Below are 21,798 nucleotides of genomic sequence, written 5' to 3'. Positions count from 1 at the left end.
TTATTTTGAAACGTGTGTACAGGCAGGCCAGCAGCAGCATACTAGGCCGCTCTTGGGCCTCAGAGAAACACAAAAGATACAAATGAAGACATTTAGAGAAAAAAATACGGTGGACATATAAACGGAGTTTTATACAACTGTAATTAGCTCAGCTTTTTAAGCCTATATCATGCATGTTCAACAGTTGTCCATCATTGTCAGAAAGATGTCCGAAGTTTTGCTTTATACAACTTACGTACGTGTGTTTTTCGATCATAAAAAATCCAGTTGCATTCACAACTAGATCTAAAGCTAGAAAATCGTCGACTGTGTGAATTCAAAAAGGAACTACGAAGCAAGGTGAGTACACAGTAGAACGATACGGTGAAGTTTTGATTTGCCAAGCCATACATAGAGCGCAGCAGTTACCAGAAAAGTTGTGATATCGGCCATGGTACCTGGAACTCCAATTTGTTGGGCAGAAATCAACGTTCAAGTGCGCCGATGTAAAATTCTCTTTCCTTTGTTGACGATTTATTAACATTTTTAATCATTTCTGTTGCCTTTTCATTATGGAAAGACAAGCAATATTTCCTCGAAACTCGTGCGTCTCGTAATATCACAGGCTTCTCGTGTTGCTGGCAAACAGCAACGCAGCGTACTGTCGTTAAATGGCTACTCGTAACATAATTGCAGCGAGTGCTTATTTCGCCATGTAAATTTAATAGCGTTTCAACGAAAGTTTTATCTTAAGTGGAGAATTGTGTGGATACAGAATACCACAGCGGCACTGAAAATGTATGTCATATTATTCGCAACATTATGTCCAAAGTATTGACATTAGCCGAAACTATATTTGTATTTTGAGTTACATAACAAGTCGTCGCATAAAAATGAAACGTTACACTTGAAGCCATGAATTCTCTTATCTGTTAAAGGTCAGTGTTCAGTATGATCGTTCCTCGAAAGTTTTGTGAAAAATGCATACATTCATCAGTAAAATTATTAGACTTTCAGAGTCCAATCGTTTTTAAAACTGCGAAGTTTAGCGCACCGTCTGCTCAAGAACCTACTAAATACTCGCGACAAATGATTGAGCTAAAAGATCCCAGAGAACTGGAAAAGCGTCAGAAGTTCTGGGAGATGGAGAAAGAGATGGAGTCGAAGGTTCAGTATGCTCAGCTGACTGCAGAGGAAAGAATTGTTCACGAAGCACACGCAGAAGCCGTCCGGCGTGGTCACTTCACATACGATGATCCAGTAACTGGAGACCGAATCAAGACACGTTTGCGTCACTTTCTGAAAGGAAGATGTTGTGGAAAAGCTTGTAGACATGTATGTATTTTCACAATAATCATGTTCCTTCACTGTAACAGACACCATTTGCGTATGGTTCACCAATGTCAGATAGCTCCTGCTTAGAGCATTGACATTCTTCATAAACTTAGTATGCACGGCACTTCCTAGTCCACTCATTCCCTGTGGTTCAAAGGCAAAATTGGTACTATTATATTCTTGCAGTTTTAATTAATATTTAAACAATATTTATTCCTCTCCAATCATTAACTCTCCTGTGTTTAACTGACTAGCAACTGGAATCTTTGTTTAAGAGACAGGAGGCTACCAAGAGAATTTAGTTGCACCAAAACCGAGTACGGTACTTACTATTATTTACAGATCTGAAGGACATGACAAGGACAAAACAGTATGAAATACGGAGCTTACTGTTATATTCATGCGTAATATTGTAAATGGAAATGCAGCAGTCTCACATGCCTAAGACAACACTTTGTAAATTGCAGTTTACCATTAAATTCAGACATGATTTTATTGGTAGTGCAGCAGTTACAGTGCTAACACATGATTTAAAGGCAGAGCTCAGTATTTTCTCACCTATTAATGTGTTTACTTAATTATAAACTGGAATTTATGTTGTTTACCAGACAGATCATTATAAGTGTTAAGTGTTGCTAAAACTGATTACTTAATATCATCTACAGTTAAGAGGAATTTGCATAAGGCAGCAGATCTTCCATCTTGGGACTCATTTGCAAAAATAATTTATTTCAGAAATGAAAGTAAGAGGACTTACCTTGAATATAAGAAACAATAACATGTAAGCATGTATCAAGAATACATTGATCCGTATGTGAATTCATAATGAATGATACACTGGCAGGAGTTACATTAAAACACATCTAAATTCCTAAATTTTGCCATCTCACTCTGAAGTCTGCAGCAGATAGTAATGGTTAAAGTGTTTTACCCACTTCTTTAGCAATTATAGCACAAGGAAAGTAGTTATCTGTATTTTTTGCTGCAAGCTAATATACATTTGATGTTAGAATCTGACCATGCCATTAAAGAATATCCACTCAAGTTTAAAGTTTTATGCATGGGTACTAATTCGTTCATTGTATTCTGTAAATTCCTTCAAGAAGAACATTCAGGTAAGTGGAACCAGTTGCAGTATATGTAAACAAAGTGAAACAGCTGTTAGAAACTGCATAAAAAATTTGCTGTGCTTAATCTTTATAAGTTGTTTATACCTCCTCAGTCAGAATTCAACATAGTAAAATAAAAGGCAAGTCAGTACACTAAAAAAAAGCTGACTGCTTTCTCAGTTATCTACTGTTTATCTACTTAGTAGCTATATGACAGCTTTGATATTTATCATAGAACAAGTGAATAGGAATCTTCAATCCGTGAATTAGATAATCAGATAATTTTTAGAATGAGTGGCATATTCACATTTTTCTTTCCATTTATGGGAATTCTAAATTTCTTACTTTATTCTTATTAGAGCTTTTTTAGAGATCTTACACCAAAATATAGAATTCCACTCTGAACCTTAAACAAGTGGACAAAACTGTCATGGGTCTTATTTTACAGTATTATGCTGAGCTTATGTAAATTACAGTTCAGTTCAAACATTTTTTTCCTTTTTGTAATAGCAGTTAATACAGCTGAGCAGTAAATGTACAGAGAAAATGAAATTAACTGAAGCCATTTGAACCACTTTGCAAACTCTCAACCAAACAACTTTTCAACTGAACCTAGACCTTTGGTAATACTACAGATTGGTATGTCATCACAACTAAGATTTCATAATCACGTTAACTGGCTTCTTCAAGTAATAATCAGATTGTCACTTTTTGACTAAACTTATGTCTTGGGCTACTCTACTGCCACAATCTACATTCAAAAAAAGCAATATAGACAGAAAAGAATATTGTCAGTATTCTGTTTTCTTTCTATTTGGATACATATGACAACACATTTCAGAACACTCTTACATTATGGGCTAAATCCAAAATCTGGCATTGATAACTTCAATTCACCTAATGTTCGCATAAGAATTTCAATATCTTCAACAGGTGTTTACACAATATTTGTACTGAAAACTACAGCAGAATAAATACTTTATTGACTTGATCTCCATTTCCCCAGAATACAACCCCTTAAGATGAAAGGGAGTAAAAGAAGCACCCTAATCATGAAGTCAGTGCAGTGAGACACACTGTTAAGTGCAAAACTTGTTGAACTGTACTACTTCATTACTTTATCTGTGTGGTGAAACCATTTAGGCTTGCTGTCTGGCTCTATCCCAGGGATATTTACACACAATATCTAATTGTGGTTCCAGCAGCTTGTTTTATAAGTTTTAAATTGCATGGTGATAACCTTTGTGAGATGAATATTTAAAGTATTTACTGTAAACCTGTTATGCAATCATCTAATCTTTGTATCGTTTGGTAGAGTTTGATCCTCGATTACTCTGAGGGACCACAGTGGCACCGAGTTTAATACTCTTGATTCACAGTTGAAAGGAGCAGCATTCAAATCGCATTCCAGGTTTCTTTTTCCTTGGTGTCCAGTCCAAGCTTGTACTCAACTGCGCCAAGTGGTCAAATCAATAGAAGTGAACTTGCATTCAATACAGAATGTTGTATGTGGTTTTCCTAACCTGATAAAAACAAATTCGAGGATAGTTCCTCTTACTAGCTCTCACTTATGTCCACGTGGGGTAGCCGCTTGGTCTGAGGCACCTTGTCACAGTCCGTGGGGCTCCCCCTATCGGAGGTTCAAGTCCTACCTCAGGCATGGGTGTGTGTGTTGTCCTTAGCGTAAGTTAGGGCAAGTAGTGTGTAAGCTTAGGGGACAATGACTCAGCAGTTTGGTCCCATAAGACCTTACTACAAATATCCAAAAAAATTTCTCTCTCACACATTTTCTATAAATCCCATCACAAAGGGTGTAGAAAGTCCAACTACACATTAATTGACTGAAGCAGCCACTGTGAGCTACTGCTGTTTATTATATTAACATCTAGTTATGAGTAGTGTTAATCTACACTCCTGGAAATTGAAATAAGAACACCGTGAATTCATTGTCCCAGGAAGGGGAAACTTTATTGACACATTCCTGGGGTCAGATACATCACATGATCACACTGTGTGAATCACAGGCACATAGACACAGGCAAAAGAGCATGCACAATGTCGGCACTAGTACAGTGTATATCCACCTTTCGCAGCAATGCAGGCTGCTATTCTCCCATGGAGACGATCGTAGAGATGCTGGATGTAGTCCTGTGGAACGGCTTGCCATGCCATTTCCACCTGGCGCCTCAGTTGGACCAGCGTTCGTGCTGGACGTGCAGACCGCGTGAGACGATGCTTCATCCAGTCCCAAACATGCTCAATGGGGGACAGATCCGGAGATCTTGCTGGCCAGGGTAGTTGACTTACACCTTCTAGAGCACGTTGGGTGGCACGGGATACATGCGGACGTGCATTGTCCTGTTGGAACAGCAAGTTCCCTTGCCGGTCTAGGAATGGTAGAACGATGGGTTCGATGACGGTTTGGATGTACCGTGCACTATTCAGTGTCCCCTCGATGATCACCAGTGGTGTACGGCCAGTGTAGGAGATCGCTCCCCACACCATGATGCCGGGTGTTGGCCCTGTGTGCCTCGGTCGTATGCAGTCCTGATTGTGGCGCTCACCTGCACGGCGCCAAACACGCATACGACCATCATTGGCACCAAGGCAGAAGCGACTCTCATCGCTGAAGACGACACGTCTCCATTCGTCCCTCCATTCACGCCTGTCGCGACACCACTGGAGGCGGGCTGCACGATGTTGGGGCGTGAGCGGAAGACGGCCTAACGGTGTGCGGGACCGTAGCCCAGCTTCATGGAGACGGTTGCGAATGGTCCTCCCCGATACCCCAGGAGCAACAGTGTCACTAATTTGCTGGGAAGTGGCGGTGCGGTGCCCTACGGCACTGCGTAGGATCCTACGGTCTTGGCGTGCATCCGTGCGTTGCTGCGGTCTGGTCCCAGGTCGACGGGCACGTGCACCTTCCGCCAACCACTGGCGACAACATCGATGTACTGTGGAGACCTCACGCCCCACGTGTTGAGCAATTCGGCGGTACGTCCACCCGGCCTCCCGCATGCCCACTATACGCCCTCGCTCAAAGTCCGTCAACTGCACATACGGTTCACGTCCACGCTGTTGCGGCATGCTACCAGTGTTAAAGACTGCGATGGAGCTCCGTATGCCACGGCAAACTGGCTGACACTGACGGCGGCGGTGCACAAATGCTGCGCAGCTAGCGCCATTCGACGGCCAACACCGCGGTTCCTGGTGTGTCCGCTGTGCCGTGCGTGTGATCATTGCTTGTACAGCCCTCTCGCAGTGTCCGGAGCAAGTATGGTGGGTCTGACACACCGGTGTCAATGTGTTCTTTTTTCCATTTCCAGGAGTGTATTTACATTGATTATTATCAAAATTATTTCTAAACTAGTTTAAGAATACATGAAAAGCAGCTACTTAATGGTTTTTGCCCTTTGTCTTAAGCTTTTTCTGTGGGTGCTTTTATCCAATACCTCATACTAAGTATTTATGTAACTGACTAATCCAGATAACATTGTCAGGCTGTGTCTATATACTGATAAAATTAAAATCTGCTCAATGTGAACATTAGTGTTAAATGTAATTTATGATCCCAGAGTCAAAATATTTACAATAATTATAGAAGGAGTAATTAATAATGTTTTACTTTAGTCAGGAATATGCTGAACTCTCACTAATCCAGTCCTCAGCAGTCTGGCCTTTCAGTAATCTGGCCCATTACAGACTCCAGCCCCTTAAGCAGAAATGACACCCACAACAGTGAATTATCATGTGCAACATTATTAAACAAAGCTAAATATATTTGAATATATGGCCTTCCTTTCCACTTTAGTAAGGGCATGGTTCCCAAAAGGAAACACTTTACGGTAGGGCTTAAGCAAAAACTCAAAATTTTAATTAAATGGAAACAAGGTTCTTCACAGGAAGCCATTGCTGTTGAGTACAGAGGTGGACGAGCAAGTATTTGTGACATCAAAAAGAAAGAAATTGCACTACTGGCCATTACAATTGCTACACCAAGAAGAGATGCAGATGATAAACGGGTATTTGTTGAACAAATATATTATACTAGAACTGACATGTGATTACATTTTCACGCAATTTGGATGCATAGATCCTGAGAAATCAGTACCCAGAACAACCACCTCTGGCCGTAATAACGGCCTTGATATGCCTGGGCATTGAGTCAAACAGAGCTTGGATGGTGTGTACAGGTACAGCTGCCCATGTAGCTTCAACATGATACCACAGTTCATCGAGAGTGGTGACTGGCGTATTGTGACGAGCCAGTTGCTCAGCCACCATTGACCAGACTTTTCAATTGGTGAGAGATCTGGAGAATGTGCTGGCCAGGGCAGCAGTCAAACATTTTCTGTATCCAGAAAGGCCCGTACAGGACCTGCAACATGCGGTCGTGCATTATCCTGCTGAGATGTAGGGTTTCGCAGGGATCGAATGAAGGGTAGAGCCACGGGTCGTAACACATATTAAATGTAACGCCCACTGTTCAAAGTGCCGTCAATGGGAACTAGAGGTGACCAAGACGTGTAACCAATGGCACCCCATACCATCACGCTCTGTAATATGCCAGTATGGTGATGACGAATACACACTTCCAATGTGTGTTCACCGCAATATCGCCAAACACGGATGCGACCATCATGATGTGGTAAACAGAACCTGGAATCATCCAAAAAAATGACGGTTTGCCATTTGTGCACCCAGGTTCGTCGTTGAGTATACCATCGCAGGCAATCCTGTCTGTGATGCAGTGTCAAGGGTAACCGCAGCCATGGTCTCAGAGCTGATAGTCAATGCTGCTTCAAACGTCGTCGAACTGTTTGTGCAGATGGTTGTTGTCTTGCAAATGTCCCCCATCTGTTGACTCAGGGATCTAGACGTGGCTGCGTGCTCCATTACAGCCATGCGGATAAGATGCCTGTCATCTCGACTGCTAGTAATGTGAGGCCATTGGGATCCAGCACGGCATTCCGTATTACCCTCCTGAACCCACCGATTCCATATTCTGCTAACAGTCATTGGATCTCGACCAACGCAAGCAGCAATGTTGTGATACAATAAACCGCAATCACAATAGGCTACAATTCGACCTTTATCAAAGTAGGAAATGTGATGGTACACATTTCTCCTCCTTACACGAGGCATCACACCAACTTTTCACCAGGCAATGCTGGTCAACAGCTGTTTGTGTATGAGAAATCGGTTGGAAACTTTACTCATGTCAGCACATTGTAGGTGTCGCCATCGGCGCCAACCTTGTGTGAATGCTCTGAATAGCTAATCATTTGCATATCACAGCATCTTCTTCCTGTCGGTTAAATTTCACGTCTGTAGCAAGTCATCTTCGTGGTGTAGCAATTTTAATGGCCAGTAGTGTATTTGACAGTATGCAACCCAAATGGCGAGTGAGTTGGAAAACTGCACGATTATGTGAAATAGTGAGAATGAAGAACTGATTATAGCTGTTTTTAATAAGGAGAACGTGTTGCTAGTGGCTGAATGAGGAAAACAGAGAGATAAACCAAACTTTTACAGATGAAGAAATAATTGAAGCTGTGCAGAAAACTTATGAAGATATTGATGAAGAAGAGGACATAGGAGGAGAGAGCATGAACATTTCTCACAGAGATAGTGCTGTAGCAGCACAAATTTTCCTGGAGTACATTATGCAACAACCATATACATGCAGTATTGATGTCAATGCTTGTAAAGCAATTGTACGATAAAGCATTCCACTGTTCCTATCACTGTGACAACTAAAAGTTTGTGACAGTTATAGTACTGTACATGTACAAGCATGTATGTATATACTTTAATTTTCTACAAATATGGATTTTCCTTGGATTTAATAAAGTATAGTGTTTTTGTGTTTAAACTAAATTTCAGATCTCTCAACAATCCAGCGCTTCTGCTAATTTCCTTCCCCTTCAACCCTTCTGCCTGAAGAGCTTGCAAATTTCAGTATCTTCATATGTGTTTCCTCGTGCTGTCACGTGGTGGGTTAATCTTTTATTCGTCCAATTGCAGAGTATTTAATTTGAAACAATAAACATGTAAGTGTATAAAAAGTTAGGTATATTCTAGTTGCAACCACAATCTACAAGTGGCCATTATTTGGAACTCAATGGCAGTTTTTCCACAACAGTGATGTTTCAGTCCCATTAGCATATTTCTCTCCCACTACATTATGTATTATGCCTTTTATTGCCTTCAGTTTTATTACAAGTTTTCAGGGGCAAAAATTTTCACTAGAGTGTGGCTCATACAGGATGATGTCAGCCAAAATTTATTGCACTTGTGTATTTACTATAAAGCTTGCTTCCCTCTAGTCTGATGAAATGAGTTTTAAACATACACTATATGTGTTAATTACTACAGACATATTGGAATATAAAGGTGACTGATGCAGAAAAAGTATAAGTTTGCAAAAAAGTGGCAAATCTCATTCCATTCTACATCAGCATCTGTACTCTGCAAATCACTGTGAAATGCAAGAAACAGGGTATTTTCCACTGCACCATTTATTAGGACTTCTTCCTGTTACATTCACATATGGAGCACAGGGAGAATGTCTGTTTAAATGTCTCTATGCATGCTATAATTAATCAGATCTTATCTTCACTTTTCCTATGGGAGCAATACATAGGCATGCTGTAGCATATTCGTAGTCATCAATTAGAGCTGGTTCTCAAACCTTATGAAAAGGATTTCACAAGATAGTTTGCATCTATCATCAAGTGTCTGTCAGTTCAATTTCTTCGGAATTTCTTTGACATTCTCCCATGAGTTAAAGATATCTGTGACCATTTATGATGTCCTTCTCTGTATACATTCGATATCTCTGTAGTTAGTCGTATTTGTTATGGGTCCCACACAATTGATCAGTATTCTAGGATGGGCTGCATGGGTGATTTGTAAGCATCTCTTTTGTAGACTGATAGCATTTCCTTAGTATTCTAACAAATAAACTGAGGTCTCCACCTGCTTTACCAAATATGTGATTGTTCCATTTCATATCTCTAAAAAGTGAGCCAGGTATTTGTTTGAATTGACTGATGACAACTGTGACCACTGATGATGTAGTCATAAGGTACTACATTGTTTCATTTTGCAAAATGCAAAATTTTATATTTTTTAAAATTTTAAGCTGTTTGTCAGTCTTTGAACCACTCTGAAATCTGACCCAGCTAAATATTTGTGCAGCTTCTCTCAAATTGTACTTTATTGCAGGTAACTGCATCACCTGCAAGAGTCATAGATTACTATTAAGGCTGTTTGTATACAACGTGAACAGTGAGGATCCCAGCACACTTTCCTGGGGCAGTTACTTCTACAACTGTTGATAACTCGCCACCCAAGATAACACACTGTGTACTCACTATCAAAAAAATGTTCAAACCAGTCACAAACATCCTACACAGTTGTATATTTGGTAATAAGCATAGGTGTGGTACTCAGTCAGATGCTTTTTAGAAATATACAGAGAGGTTCATAACAAAGAGACACTACAGATAATGTGGAAGGAGTCCTTTGAGCACTTGCTAAATCCAAATGGACTTCAGATAATGACAATAAACTAAAGCTAAAGGTCGTAGAAGTAAACTCAGGGAGGGGAGGGGGGGATCCTGACAATGAAAGAAATGGAAATGGCACTGGACAAGATGAAAGGAGGAAGGGCACCACATAAGGATGAAGTAAGTGTCAAAATTGTGAAGGCAGCAGGGGAGGTTGGGAAACAGTGGTTGTGTCGCATGATGAGGGTAGTGTGGAATGAGAAGACTCCAGAAGATTGGAACAGGGCACTAATTGCCCCTATATCAAAGAAAGGGAGTAGAAACTACTGGGGTGTCACACTGGTGCCGCACTGTGCCAAGGTTTATGAGAAGATCCTGGAGAGCAGAATCCAGTCAAGAGTCGAGAACAAAGTGGGAGAGGAACAGCATGGCTTCAGACCTGGGAGGTCAACTCTTGACCTCATATTTGCAGTGAAATAGCCCCAGGAGCATCTCTATGAATCTGAGGAAGATCTTTTGGTGTCCTTCCTTGATACAGAAAAGGCATCTGATAGTAGTGTCTGTAGAAGACAGGTCTGCAGAGCACTAGAAAAGAAGGGAGTCGAAAAAAAACAAACAAACAAACCAACAACAACAACAACAAGCAGAGTTGAGGGGGCGTAGCGTGGAAGTCTGGGTTGTGTGAAAGTGGGAAGTGAAAGGATGGATTTGTTCCAGCAAACAAGAGGCATGAAACAGGGCAGTGCACTGTCACCTTTCCTCTTCATTGTGCTCTTGCGTGAGATAATGACTAAGGTGGCAGGAAACACTGGAGAAGACAGTATGACAGCAATGATGTTCACAGATGACTTGATGCTCAGGGAAACAGGGAGGAGGAGATTCAGGAACGGCTGAATGGTTGGCTAGGGAAGAAACTGCAAGACACTATGAATTGGTCTGTAATGTAAACAAATGTGAGATCCTGGTTACAGCTAGAAAGAAAGATAGACCAACTAGCGGAATAAAGATTGCAGATGAACAACTGAAGAAAGTGTTAAGTACATGGGAAGTGTGACAGATGAAAATGGAAGAAATGAGAAAGAGATCAGTGAACATATCAGACAGGCTGACACATTCCTGTGATGTGTTAGGAGCCTGGTTTGGAACAAAGACATCCCTCAAAAATGCAAAGAAGTAATATATAGAAGTTACTGCATCTCAGTATTGACCTAAGCATCTAAAGCACAGGTAATGAAGAAAAGAGATGTAACCATAGTAACAGGCACATGAAGTGAAATTCCCCAGAACTAGGATAGGAGTAATAAGGAGAGATAGGATGAAGAATGAAAGGGTAGAGGAATTAGTGAAAGAAGAACCCTTGCAGAGCAGGATAAAAATATTGAGGCTAATATGGCATGGACACTGAAAGAGAATGGAAAATAAGAGGATACATGAAATGGTGATGTGAAGGATATGAACAAGAGGAAGACCAATGGATATTTGGCTAAAGGAGGAGAGTGTTGAAAACATAGGCAAGGACTGATCCAGAGTTAACACAGAAAGATTGTGGGAAAACAGGATTAGATGGTGAGATTTACATCCCAAACAGACCCAGCCTGGGAATGGGGACTGTTCAAGATGATGATGATGTTGGCTAGACAAATTGTTGTACTGGTTGCTTGAGAAATTCCTTATCATTAACCAGAATGATCCAGGACCTTTTCATCATACCGGATAAATGTAACACGTTTGCTGTTAATACATAAAACAAATGGAATCCACAAACTGGAAACACAAGAAAAATTTTCTCGCTACTGCTTTCATTTCCTTCCTTCACAGGCACTAACAGATTTACCCTTCTCTCACAATCAAAGCAGACTCTTAAGTCTTGTATTTTAGGTGATGATGGTCAATGGATTAGAGACGTTTGTGGAGGGCAGTGGGCCACTTGAGGGGAGGGGGGCAGACAGTATCTGACTGCTACTTCTGGTCACCACCACCTCCTCTCTCCACTTACCTACTCTGCATATGATTCAACACCAGCTTTGTCTCTTATGCAGCCGGCCGCAGTGGCCGAGCGGTTCTAGGCACTCAGTCCGGAACCGCGCGACTGCTACGGTTGCAGGTTCGAATCCTGCCTTGGACATGGATGTGTGTGATGTCCTTAGGATAGTTAGGTTTAAGTAGTTCTAAGTTCTGGGGGACTGATGACCTCAGATGTTAAGTCCCATAGTGCTCAGAGCCATTTGAACCATTTTTTGTCTCTTATGCAACTGCGAATAAAGGCAACAAAAACCGGAACTAGCATTGCTAGGGTGGTAATGCCACTGCTTGCCTGTTTGTATAACTATATTTATGTTCAGCACATAAACAGACTTCTTTCCCTCATCCTTCTTAAGTCATTCTTATCACTTGCATTCCCATGAAAACACTGAAACCATCACCATTGTTTATCAATATTTTACATAATTATTATGATCATAAAACTATTCATTGGCATCAAACTTTTGATTCCACCTCCGTTTCAACGAGTACTACACCTTGCAGGTTACAACTTTTCATATTAGCCAGTTCTTAATTTAATGCATTTTGCTCCTTTCTAATTTACGCTGGGACTTGCGGCAACACATTCAGTATCAATTCAACCTCATAAAACAAAGTAATTCTCTAATAAACTAGTGTTTTGGGACATGAGCAGAAAAATTCAAACAAGTGAGACAGCCATAATGTTGATTTATTATTAACTGCTGCTTTCACAGTTTGTTCATTATGGGCACCAAGAATGTTTACGAGATGCTATACAGTGCCAGATTTGCACCTTGTGGCAAGAATTGGAACCAATTTTTTCTAGCCTAAATCAGTTCCGCATTAGTGTATCCACCAAGTTTCACTGCCATATGATTAATATGTGCCAGACTGGACTTCTGTGAGAGCTGCACTTTAATTATATACACACACACACACACACACACACACACACACACACACTAGCACTCGCAGCAATTTACTCCATCACTTATGGGAAATTTCTTTTTCTTACTAACTAGATTACTAAACAGAATAACATCCCAATAGGTAACATGTGGAACCTTAGCACACTTTGAAAGAAATGATAAGCCAGGGAAGAGAGGGGTTGGCCAACAAATTAATACCTAATGTGTGTACTAACAGACTATATTGTTGAGGCCTTGTAGCGCCCTGTTGAACACATCACCATTTGACTGTTTTATTGTTTATTTAAGTACAACCAAGATTTCAGTCTTTTAAGCCATTTTCAAGTATTTGATTTTATGTATTTAACATATATTCCGGGACACTTAACATGTTGTCAAGCTCAAAGTTGGCCATAAATTAAGAAAAATATTAGCTCCCCCACGAAATGCCAAATGTAAAATCACCATCTTGTAAGAGATCATTAAATAATCGTAGGAGCACATCATATTTAGGAAAAGCAGGCTTTGTTGGTAAATAAAAGATGAACACATGTCCTTATGCTTATCTTTTATTTGGTAACGTAAGCCTGTTTTTACTAAATGTGACTTGCTCCCACAATTATTTAATGATCTGTTACAAGATGGTGATTTTACATCTGGCATTTCATGGGGAGCTAATGTTTTTCTTAATTTATGGCCAAGTTTGAGCTTGACAACATGTTAAGTGTCCTGCAGTATATGTTGAAGACATAAAATCAAATACTTGAAAATGACATAAGAGGCCAAAACCTAGGTCGTACTTAAACAATAAAGCAATCAAATGGTGGTGTGTTCCCTAAAAAAATAAAAAATAAATAAAATTAAATTAAAAAATTGTATGACTGTTGCTTAGCAATATCAAAAACATTTTCCTCCAATTGAGTTGGAATACATAGGTCTCACATCCAGAATCAAAGAGAGATGTGGTTCACACCAGAATTCAAGGAGACTTCATGGGAGCCACTAATTCCAAGGTATACAATAATTTATACTTTCCTCCAACTCAAGGGGTTATGTAATTTTTATGTTTGAAAATGGGCATGGATAGGCAAATAACATGTCACTGCCACATCTCAGAGAAATTTACAGTAGATTATAGCTGAAAGAGGGGCTTACTCAGCAGCAAATTCGTTATAGAATCTGACAGGGATTCCATCAGAGCCTGGAGATTTATTCAATTATCTGACACTAAAATATGTGTCACTCATCTTTCCAGTGGTGTGAGAATTCAATTGGGAATCAATAGGAGCACTGAACAATTGCTGTATTGGTCACTAAATAAGAAGCCACCAAAGACTTTATTTGATTCATTTCAGGTAGAAACCATCTTTAGTTTGTCATGAATATCTTGGTGATCAGATATGTATGTAGCAAACAAAGCTGTCGTAGCAGACTAAAGACTTAATTGAACATTTATGCTTTCACTTTGCTACACTCAATTTCAGTCCCTGTCTCATGCCTGAGTGTCTGGACACTAACTTTGGTAGCACTAACTGCCTTTACATATGACCAGTATTTCTTTGGGTTTTCTGAGAGGTCCTTCAATAATATTCTGCAACAGCAGTTGAAGGCATCACACTTTCCCTTCTTGACAGCCAAATTCATTTCCTTCAGCCTCTTTCTATCTCTAACCCAAGCTTTGTTTTACACCTATTATGCAGTAGTCTCTAAGCACCATAGTCAAAAATTTCGGCACTTTCTGTAATAACTTAATTGGATTACTTATGGATAAAGCACTAATATCACTTCATTATTTGTTTCAGTGCATTTTTGACCATGAGAAGGTACCTGATGCCAAGAAGAAAACTAGCCGATTTAACTCTTCCTTCTGGGTGTACGATGATGATGCAGCGGACAAGGAGAATGATGAGAAAATGAAAGCATTGTATGGCTTATAGTTAATAGGGAAGAATTTTTTCAGTGCAAGGTATAAAGTAAAAAAAGAACATGTCTCTCCTCACACAACTATATTTTTTGTCATTGTATATGAGGAAACGATTCAGTGGCGGATGGTGATGCAGTATTCAGCACTATTGGTTTGATTGTTTAATAGTTCTGTTTAAATCTGTGTAAATGTGATATGACTGTCAGTATTATGCTACAATTATATCTTAAAGAACTCTGAATGAAACTGTTTAAATTATTTGTGGGTATGTGAACTGTATATAAATAAAAACAATTGTCATTTAATGCTCATTTGTCATACAACCCTTAATTGTAACTGTCTGTTACCAGTAACACCCAGGATAATCCCTCTCATTAAACACAGGAAATATGTCTCCTGCACTGTTTTCAGAGATTAATGTTGAAAAACTGCTACAAGGGCAAGGTGTAAACTTTTTAGCCTCTCAGTGAAAGATTGTGATTGTAGGTAAAAAATTAATTTGTTTTTTTACGTAGTCCTCTTTTATGTCAGTACAATTTGCCCCTTGTTTCTTCCACTCAGTTAAGCAAGCTCAAAATTGTGATTTGTGGGCTCTGTTGGAAAAGTAACCAAATCTTCTTTTTTATGCAGGAATTAAGCTTTTAGGTAGGTGTTGTTGGCAATAATTTATCTGTTGCAATTTCCTGACCCATCATATTGTCACCACATTTAATTTTGGAGATATTATTATTTTAGGTGAAGGTGGTATAGTGTCAAGGTTTTTGCAAGGTATAATTCACAAGAGCTGTCATGCGATATAAAATGTAATGTGAAAGTGGGAAACCTTTGAACTTTTGAAGAAAACTTATTCAGAGATGTTGCTCTAGGTCACACACAATGTTATGAATGGTTATCAGAATTAAAAAGTAATTGTTAAACAAATACTAACAAAGAGATAGAGGGGCTGGCCAGTACTTACCTCAGCTCAGTGCAGCCGATAGATACACACAAAACAAAACCGAAAATTTATGTTCCTAGCTTTCGGAACAAATGTTCCTTCGTCAGGGAGGAGAGAGGGGAAAGAATGGGAAGAAGGGAAAGGAGATTCAGTTACTCACAACCCAGGTTATGAAGCAACAGGGAAAGGAAAATAGGGAGGGTAGCAAGGATGGAGGCATGGTTGTCAGAGGGAAGCCAAAGATCTTTGGCTTCCCTCTGACAACCATGCCTCCATCCTTGCTACCCTCCCTATTTTCCTTTCCCTGTTGCTTCATAACCTGGGTTGTGAGTAACTGAATCTCCTTTCCCTTCTTCCCATTCTTTCCCCTCTCTCCTCCCTGACGAAGGAACATTTGTTCCGAAAGCTAGGAACATAAATTTTCGGTTTTGTTTTGTGTGTATCTATCGGCTGTACTGAGCTGAGGTAAGTACTGGCCAGCCCCTCTATCTCTTTGTTAGTATTTGTTTCACATCTCTATATGAGATTTTCCATTAATCATTTAAAGTAATTGTTAATCAACTGAAGCTTATTCTGCACCAGGAAAGTGTTTGGCTTCAATTGATGGCACTTGCTTTCAAAATATCAGCAGTCTGGTGACTTCCAACCATCATTTGACTGTTAGAGAACTTGCAGAAGTGAATGTAATCTCAAATGGTTCTTTTTCAAACAGGCGCATGAAAAAATTTGTAAAGAGAGACCACAGTTGTTGCAAGACAGCTCATGGTTTCTTCATAGTGACAATGTGTTTGCCTGTTCAGCAGTCACATTACTGTCCCTCAGCCACTGACGGGCAAACCAAAAATTGACTGAACAGCAGAGAGGAGTAGTTTGATGGAGACAATAGATACACATCAGTAAGTTGAATAAAAATGTTAATAAAAAGTTTATTTAATTTATATAACCATCTAAAGTGTTTGCAACCTCTTCATCATTCTCAAAACACTTTGTAGCCACAAATTTCTAGGCTCTAGGAATAAGTGAACTGTAATGGATATCGAGTCTGGTGAACCTGGTGGATATTCTAACAAGCCATTCTTCTAATCCCTGTTTTCTCACTGCCAAAGCAACATTTTTGAGGAGGCACATTCACCCGATAAGTGATAATTTTTTGTCCTCATCCTTTTGCAGTCCACACCTTTCCTTGCATATTTTTTCATCCATTTCGTTCAAAAGACTGATAGAGTATTCTCCAGTTATTGTTTTGCCCTTCTCAAGATAACATTCAAGAAGAACTGCATTTGCTCCCCCAAAATCACTGGTCACAGCTCCACCGGCAGACCATATACCTTTCACATTATTGTGTGGTGCCAATGACTTCCACCTGCTGCTTTAATTACTGCTCCATTCCTAGCATGTAGTAAGTGACCCAGACCCAACAGTGCCATATGTTAGCAGCTTTTCAAAGTATTTTGGAGCTTTTGTATAACTTATGTGTACAATTCTTACAGCTGGTTTATGTCTTTTGATATAGTCCAAACAGAACAGAGTAGTTTTTGCATTTGCTATTTGGTGACCATTCAACAAAAGTGGCTCCCATTGTGCACAAAGCCTTCTCAAACGGGATTTCCAATGAAGGAGCCCCAATTTTAAAATTAAATATCTTGAAAACTACGATTGATAAACAAGTGCAACAAATGATATGCTTATGGTGAAAACTGTAAGAATTTTATACAGAAGCTTCGAAATTGTTTGGGAAGCTGCTAACAGCTGGCACTTACACAGTCAGCTCTGTAACCATTCTTTGCAGTCACATCACAGTCTTTCTAGTTGTGCACCACTCACTGTAAGGAGGTGGCACAAATGAAAAATGAAATTTACCATCACATCAGGTAGTGCCCCAGTGGAAGCGGATTCAAATGCCACAGGGACCACCAATTCGAGCTTGTCCCAGCATGGTGGGATGGTTCCAATAGACAATGACTTTCAATGTGCCCCCCCAAAAAGTAGTCACAAGGCCTCAGGTGGGGTGAATACAAAGATCAGTCCATCCCTGACCCAGTAAATTTGCAATAATCCAATGCAATGACTGTTCCCAAAGTATTCACCAAGAAAGTGAAACCTGTTCAGTGCAATATGATCTGGCCCCATCTTGTATTAACTACTCGGTGCCTGCTCGATCCTCCATCACTAGTTGTGTGGTAACATAATGTTCACTATTGATTGTTTCTTGTGCGAGAAGAGAGCCAAAAGTGCCTCTGCTACATACCACAGTACAAACAGTAACTTTGGGAGAATACAGTAGTTTCATTTCCCACAAATGGGGATTTAGTTGTAAGTTTTGTGTGTCTGTGGCTCCATTCAAGTGGCAGTGTGCTTCATCTGTGAACCAGATGCAGGCAACAAGAAATCCTTCATTATCAATCATTTTGATAATCTGGTTAGCAAAGTCAGCTATTATTCACATACCTCATACAAGTATGGCCTGGTGGCTTTGCATTTTGAATGGAAATGTGTATGCTCTGTCTCAGTATTTTCTGCATGCCAATCTCTGCTGCAGCTCTTAAGACAGGTTTCCTTGGATTTTGCTGAATAATTCCAGAAAACATAGCGACATTTTCAGGAGAAACTACAGCTTGCCTGGGGTCAACATTCCCCTCTTGTACATCATCAGCCATGCTGCTGTCCACCAGAATTTGGTGAAGAGCTTGCAAATGGTTTATGGAATATTAAACTGTGTTTTGTTATTGTAGGACTGTTTTTTAAGCTGTGGTATTCCAGTAAAGCATGTTGTTCAATGGAATACATAATTTTCAACTCTTCCTTCATTATGTTAATCTCCTTTCACATTTTTCGGTGGAACTGATTGCTCTTGAGTAGCGACGCATCATTTACAGGCGCTATGCATTGCAATTACAGCACCTCTTTAGCAGATTTTCAAATTATTTTGAAACTTATGTATAAAATTCTTACAGCTTTTACAATAAACATACCATTTTTTGCTCTTGTTTATCAATCTTAGATTTCGAGATATGTAATTTTTAAATCTGGGACTCCTTTGCTGGGCACCCTGTAGTTAACATGTAAAAAGATATATCTATGGCAGCAGCTAGTTCCTACATTTTTAATTGCCAAAGGTCCAATACCATGCGAATGAGTTGCCTAGTAACACATGTGTTACAGATGTTACTTTTGAAGTTCACGTCTCTAATTTTATTAAATGGTTTGAATTAATGTAAGAAGTGTTTGAATGAACATTGTTCACTAGCATAGTCCATTAGACAGCTTACTTTCAGTGACAGAAAATGTGTGGCCTGGGCTCTATAAGCTGCACATACCCAAGTTTGAGTGATAATATGCCAATAAATTATTGTCCCTGTCCTGTCAACAACCCACCGTGTTTGCGGAAACCTCAGAGGTGAGTGGAAGCTTTGAGCCAGAGCTGCAGCCATCTGCAAACAGTGACCAGTGGACACTCTTCAAAATCCTCCACCAGAAACATTAGACAAAGCCACAAGGTTGTTAACCAACTGAAAGGTTAACACAGGTCTGCAACCAAAAAATTGCATAGGATTTTTTAACAAATTCTTATAGATTTTGACCTCCCAAAAACAGGAAAAATATTCAAAAAATTCTATCACATAGGTTTTCATGTATATTGCAGTATGCATGTTCATTAGTTATAAACCTATGTGGTTTTTTAATTAAATAATTATTAAAAATTAATTGGTAAAATAAACTTTAATTTAAAAAATTTACAATGTTAACTATTCTTTGTTACCACTTGCAGGTTTTACCATGAACTCCTGGACACCAGAAGCAAATGCAAACAATCTTATTGTTCAGTTGTATTGTGTTGTGACAAGTCAAATGACGATTTGTACCTCGCATGAAATGAAGAGAAACTCTCAGTAAACATATTGCTATTCAAGTGAACAGTGCTGTTGTTTCTGTCTAGTCAAGGCTACAAGAGGTTGTGCTATTTCTCCAAACAGTTTTTGTTATATCTGTGGTGAATACACTATTTAAAGTCAACAGAGAAACATAAGTGATTTTCTGAGGAAAGTTTATTTTGCTTACTTTAAATTATAACATGGTGATCAAGATAAACCATGGGCCTCGCATAAAGTGTGTAGAAGATGTGAAGAAGATCTTTGTTTCTGGTTTAAGGGTAAGAAAAATGCATTTCAATTTGGAATTCCTATGATATGGTGTGAGCAGAAAAACCATACCACTGATTGCTACTTCTGTTCAGATGATGTAAAGGGATTCAATTCAAAAAACAAAAGAAGCGTAAGTTATCCTAACCTTGACTCAGCTCTACATCCAGTGTCCCATAGCTCTGAAATACCTATCCTACAGCCACCTTCCAGTTTGGATGAATACCCAAGTGAGTTGGAGGATGAAGTTACGAGGCATGTTTTTTAAGTAAGTACCGTTTTGAAATTAAAAAAGACGTGCTAAGATATCTCAATAATTTTGTTTTTACACGAAAGCCTGTACCTTAATTTACGCACTGACACCATTACAGGTTGATTCTTCCTCATTTACATTGTGTACTGTGTGTTTAAGATGCCTCCAATAATCATGAGTCCCGACGACTGTGAAGTACGGGCTGTTATAAGATTTCTTAGTGCTAAAGACCTAAAAGTGATCGATATTCATCGTGAGATCTGTGCAGTTTACAGAGAAAACATTATGAGTGATGGAATGGTAAGAAAGTGGGTGAGAGCATTTAAAGATGGCCGCACAAATGTGCATGATGAACAACGGAGTGGGCGTCCTTTGGTCGTTAATGAAAGTTTGATGCAGGAAGTGGACAATAAGGTGAGAGAAAACAGACACTTTATGATTTCCTCCTTGTGGGATGACTTTCCTAATGTTTCTCGTAGTGTTTTGTATGGCATTGTGACAGACCACTTCAATTACTGAAAATTATGCGCACATTGGGTACTGAAAATGTTGACTGATGTGCACAAAATCAAACGTTTAGACAGTGCATTGACTTTCCTTGAGTGGTACCCCAATGACGGTGATGATTTCTTAAGCCAGATTGTTACGGGCGATGAAACATGGGTGGCCTACGTCACACCAGAATCAAAGCAACAATTCATGGAAGTTGAGCAAGGGCATCGTTTTGCTGCAAGACAATGTCCATCCACATGTGGCAAATCAGACCAAAGACCTCATCACATGTTTTCGATGGGAAACTCTAGATCATCCTTCGTACAGCCCTGATCCTGCACCAAATGGCTACCATCTGTTCCTGCACTTGAAGAAACACCTGGGCGGTCAGCGTCTTCAAGACAATGACGAAGTCAAAACAGTGGTGATGCAGTGGTTAACAAGTCAGGCGGCAGACTTCTATGAGGAAGGTATTCAAAAACTGGTACAACGTTATGACAAGTGCCTCAATATTGACGGAAATTATATAGAAAAGTAGATTAAGGTACAGGCTTTCGTGTAAAAATAAAATTATTGAGATATCTTAACACGTCTTTTTTAAATTTCAAAATGGTACTTACTTAAAAAACATGCCTCGTACAGTACCTCCTCAGGGCGAATCAAGCTCAGATTTTTCTTCAGACAAAGATGAAAGGCATCAACTATCTCCTCAAAATGAGCTCAATGATCTAGTAAGAGATTTAGGTCTTTCAATAGATGCAGCTGAACTGTTAGGTTCCAGATTAAAAAATAAAAACCTTTTATCATCTGGCACCTCATTTTCATGTTACAGACACCGAGATAAAGAATTTACCCAGTTTTTCTCAAAAGAAGTAAATTTAGTTTTTTGCAATGATGTGGAAGGACTCGTGCATTGCTTTGATATGCAGTATGACTCATCTGAATGGCGCCTATTCATTAATTCATCCAAAAATAGTCTTAAAGTAGTATTATTGCACAATGGAAATAAATTTGCATCACTTCTGATGGGATACTCTGTGCATATGGACAAAAACTGTAACGATTTGGCCATTATCCTGGAAAAAAATCAAATATCAGGACCATCCATTGGTTTGTGGGTACTTCAAAATACTCACAATGCTTTTGGGTCAGCATGCAGGCTGTACTAAATACCCATGCTTCTTATGCTTGTGGGATAGTAAAG

At 39.5% G+C, this 21,798-nt stretch overlaps 1 protein-coding gene across 1 annotated transcript; it reads left to right on the top strand.

Moving 5' to 3' along the window:
* Nucleotides 1-490: 490 nt before the first annotated feature.
* LOC126191251 (uncharacterized) lies at nucleotides 491-15,084 on the top strand. The gene is made up of 2 exons (XM_049932060.1): nucleotides 491-1,314; nucleotides 14,652-15,084. Exons 1-2 carry the CDS (start codon nucleotides 931-933, stop codon nucleotides 14,784-14,786), a joined length of 519 nt encoding a protein of 172 aa, XP_049788017.1. The 5' UTR covers nucleotides 491-930; the 3' UTR covers nucleotides 14,787-15,084.
* The last annotated feature ends 6,714 nt before the right edge of the window (nucleotides 15,085-21,798 follow it).

Source organism: Schistocerca cancellata, chromosome 6 (genome assembly GCF_023864275.1).
Source record: "Schistocerca cancellata isolate TAMUIC-IGC-003103 chromosome 6, iqSchCanc2.1, whole genome shotgun sequence".
Taxonomy (NCBI): domain Eukaryota; kingdom Metazoa; phylum Arthropoda; class Insecta; order Orthoptera; family Acrididae; genus Schistocerca; species Schistocerca cancellata.
The sequence above is the reverse complement of the archived record's forward strand: the minus strand, read 5'-3'. Positions and strand labels throughout refer to the sequence as shown.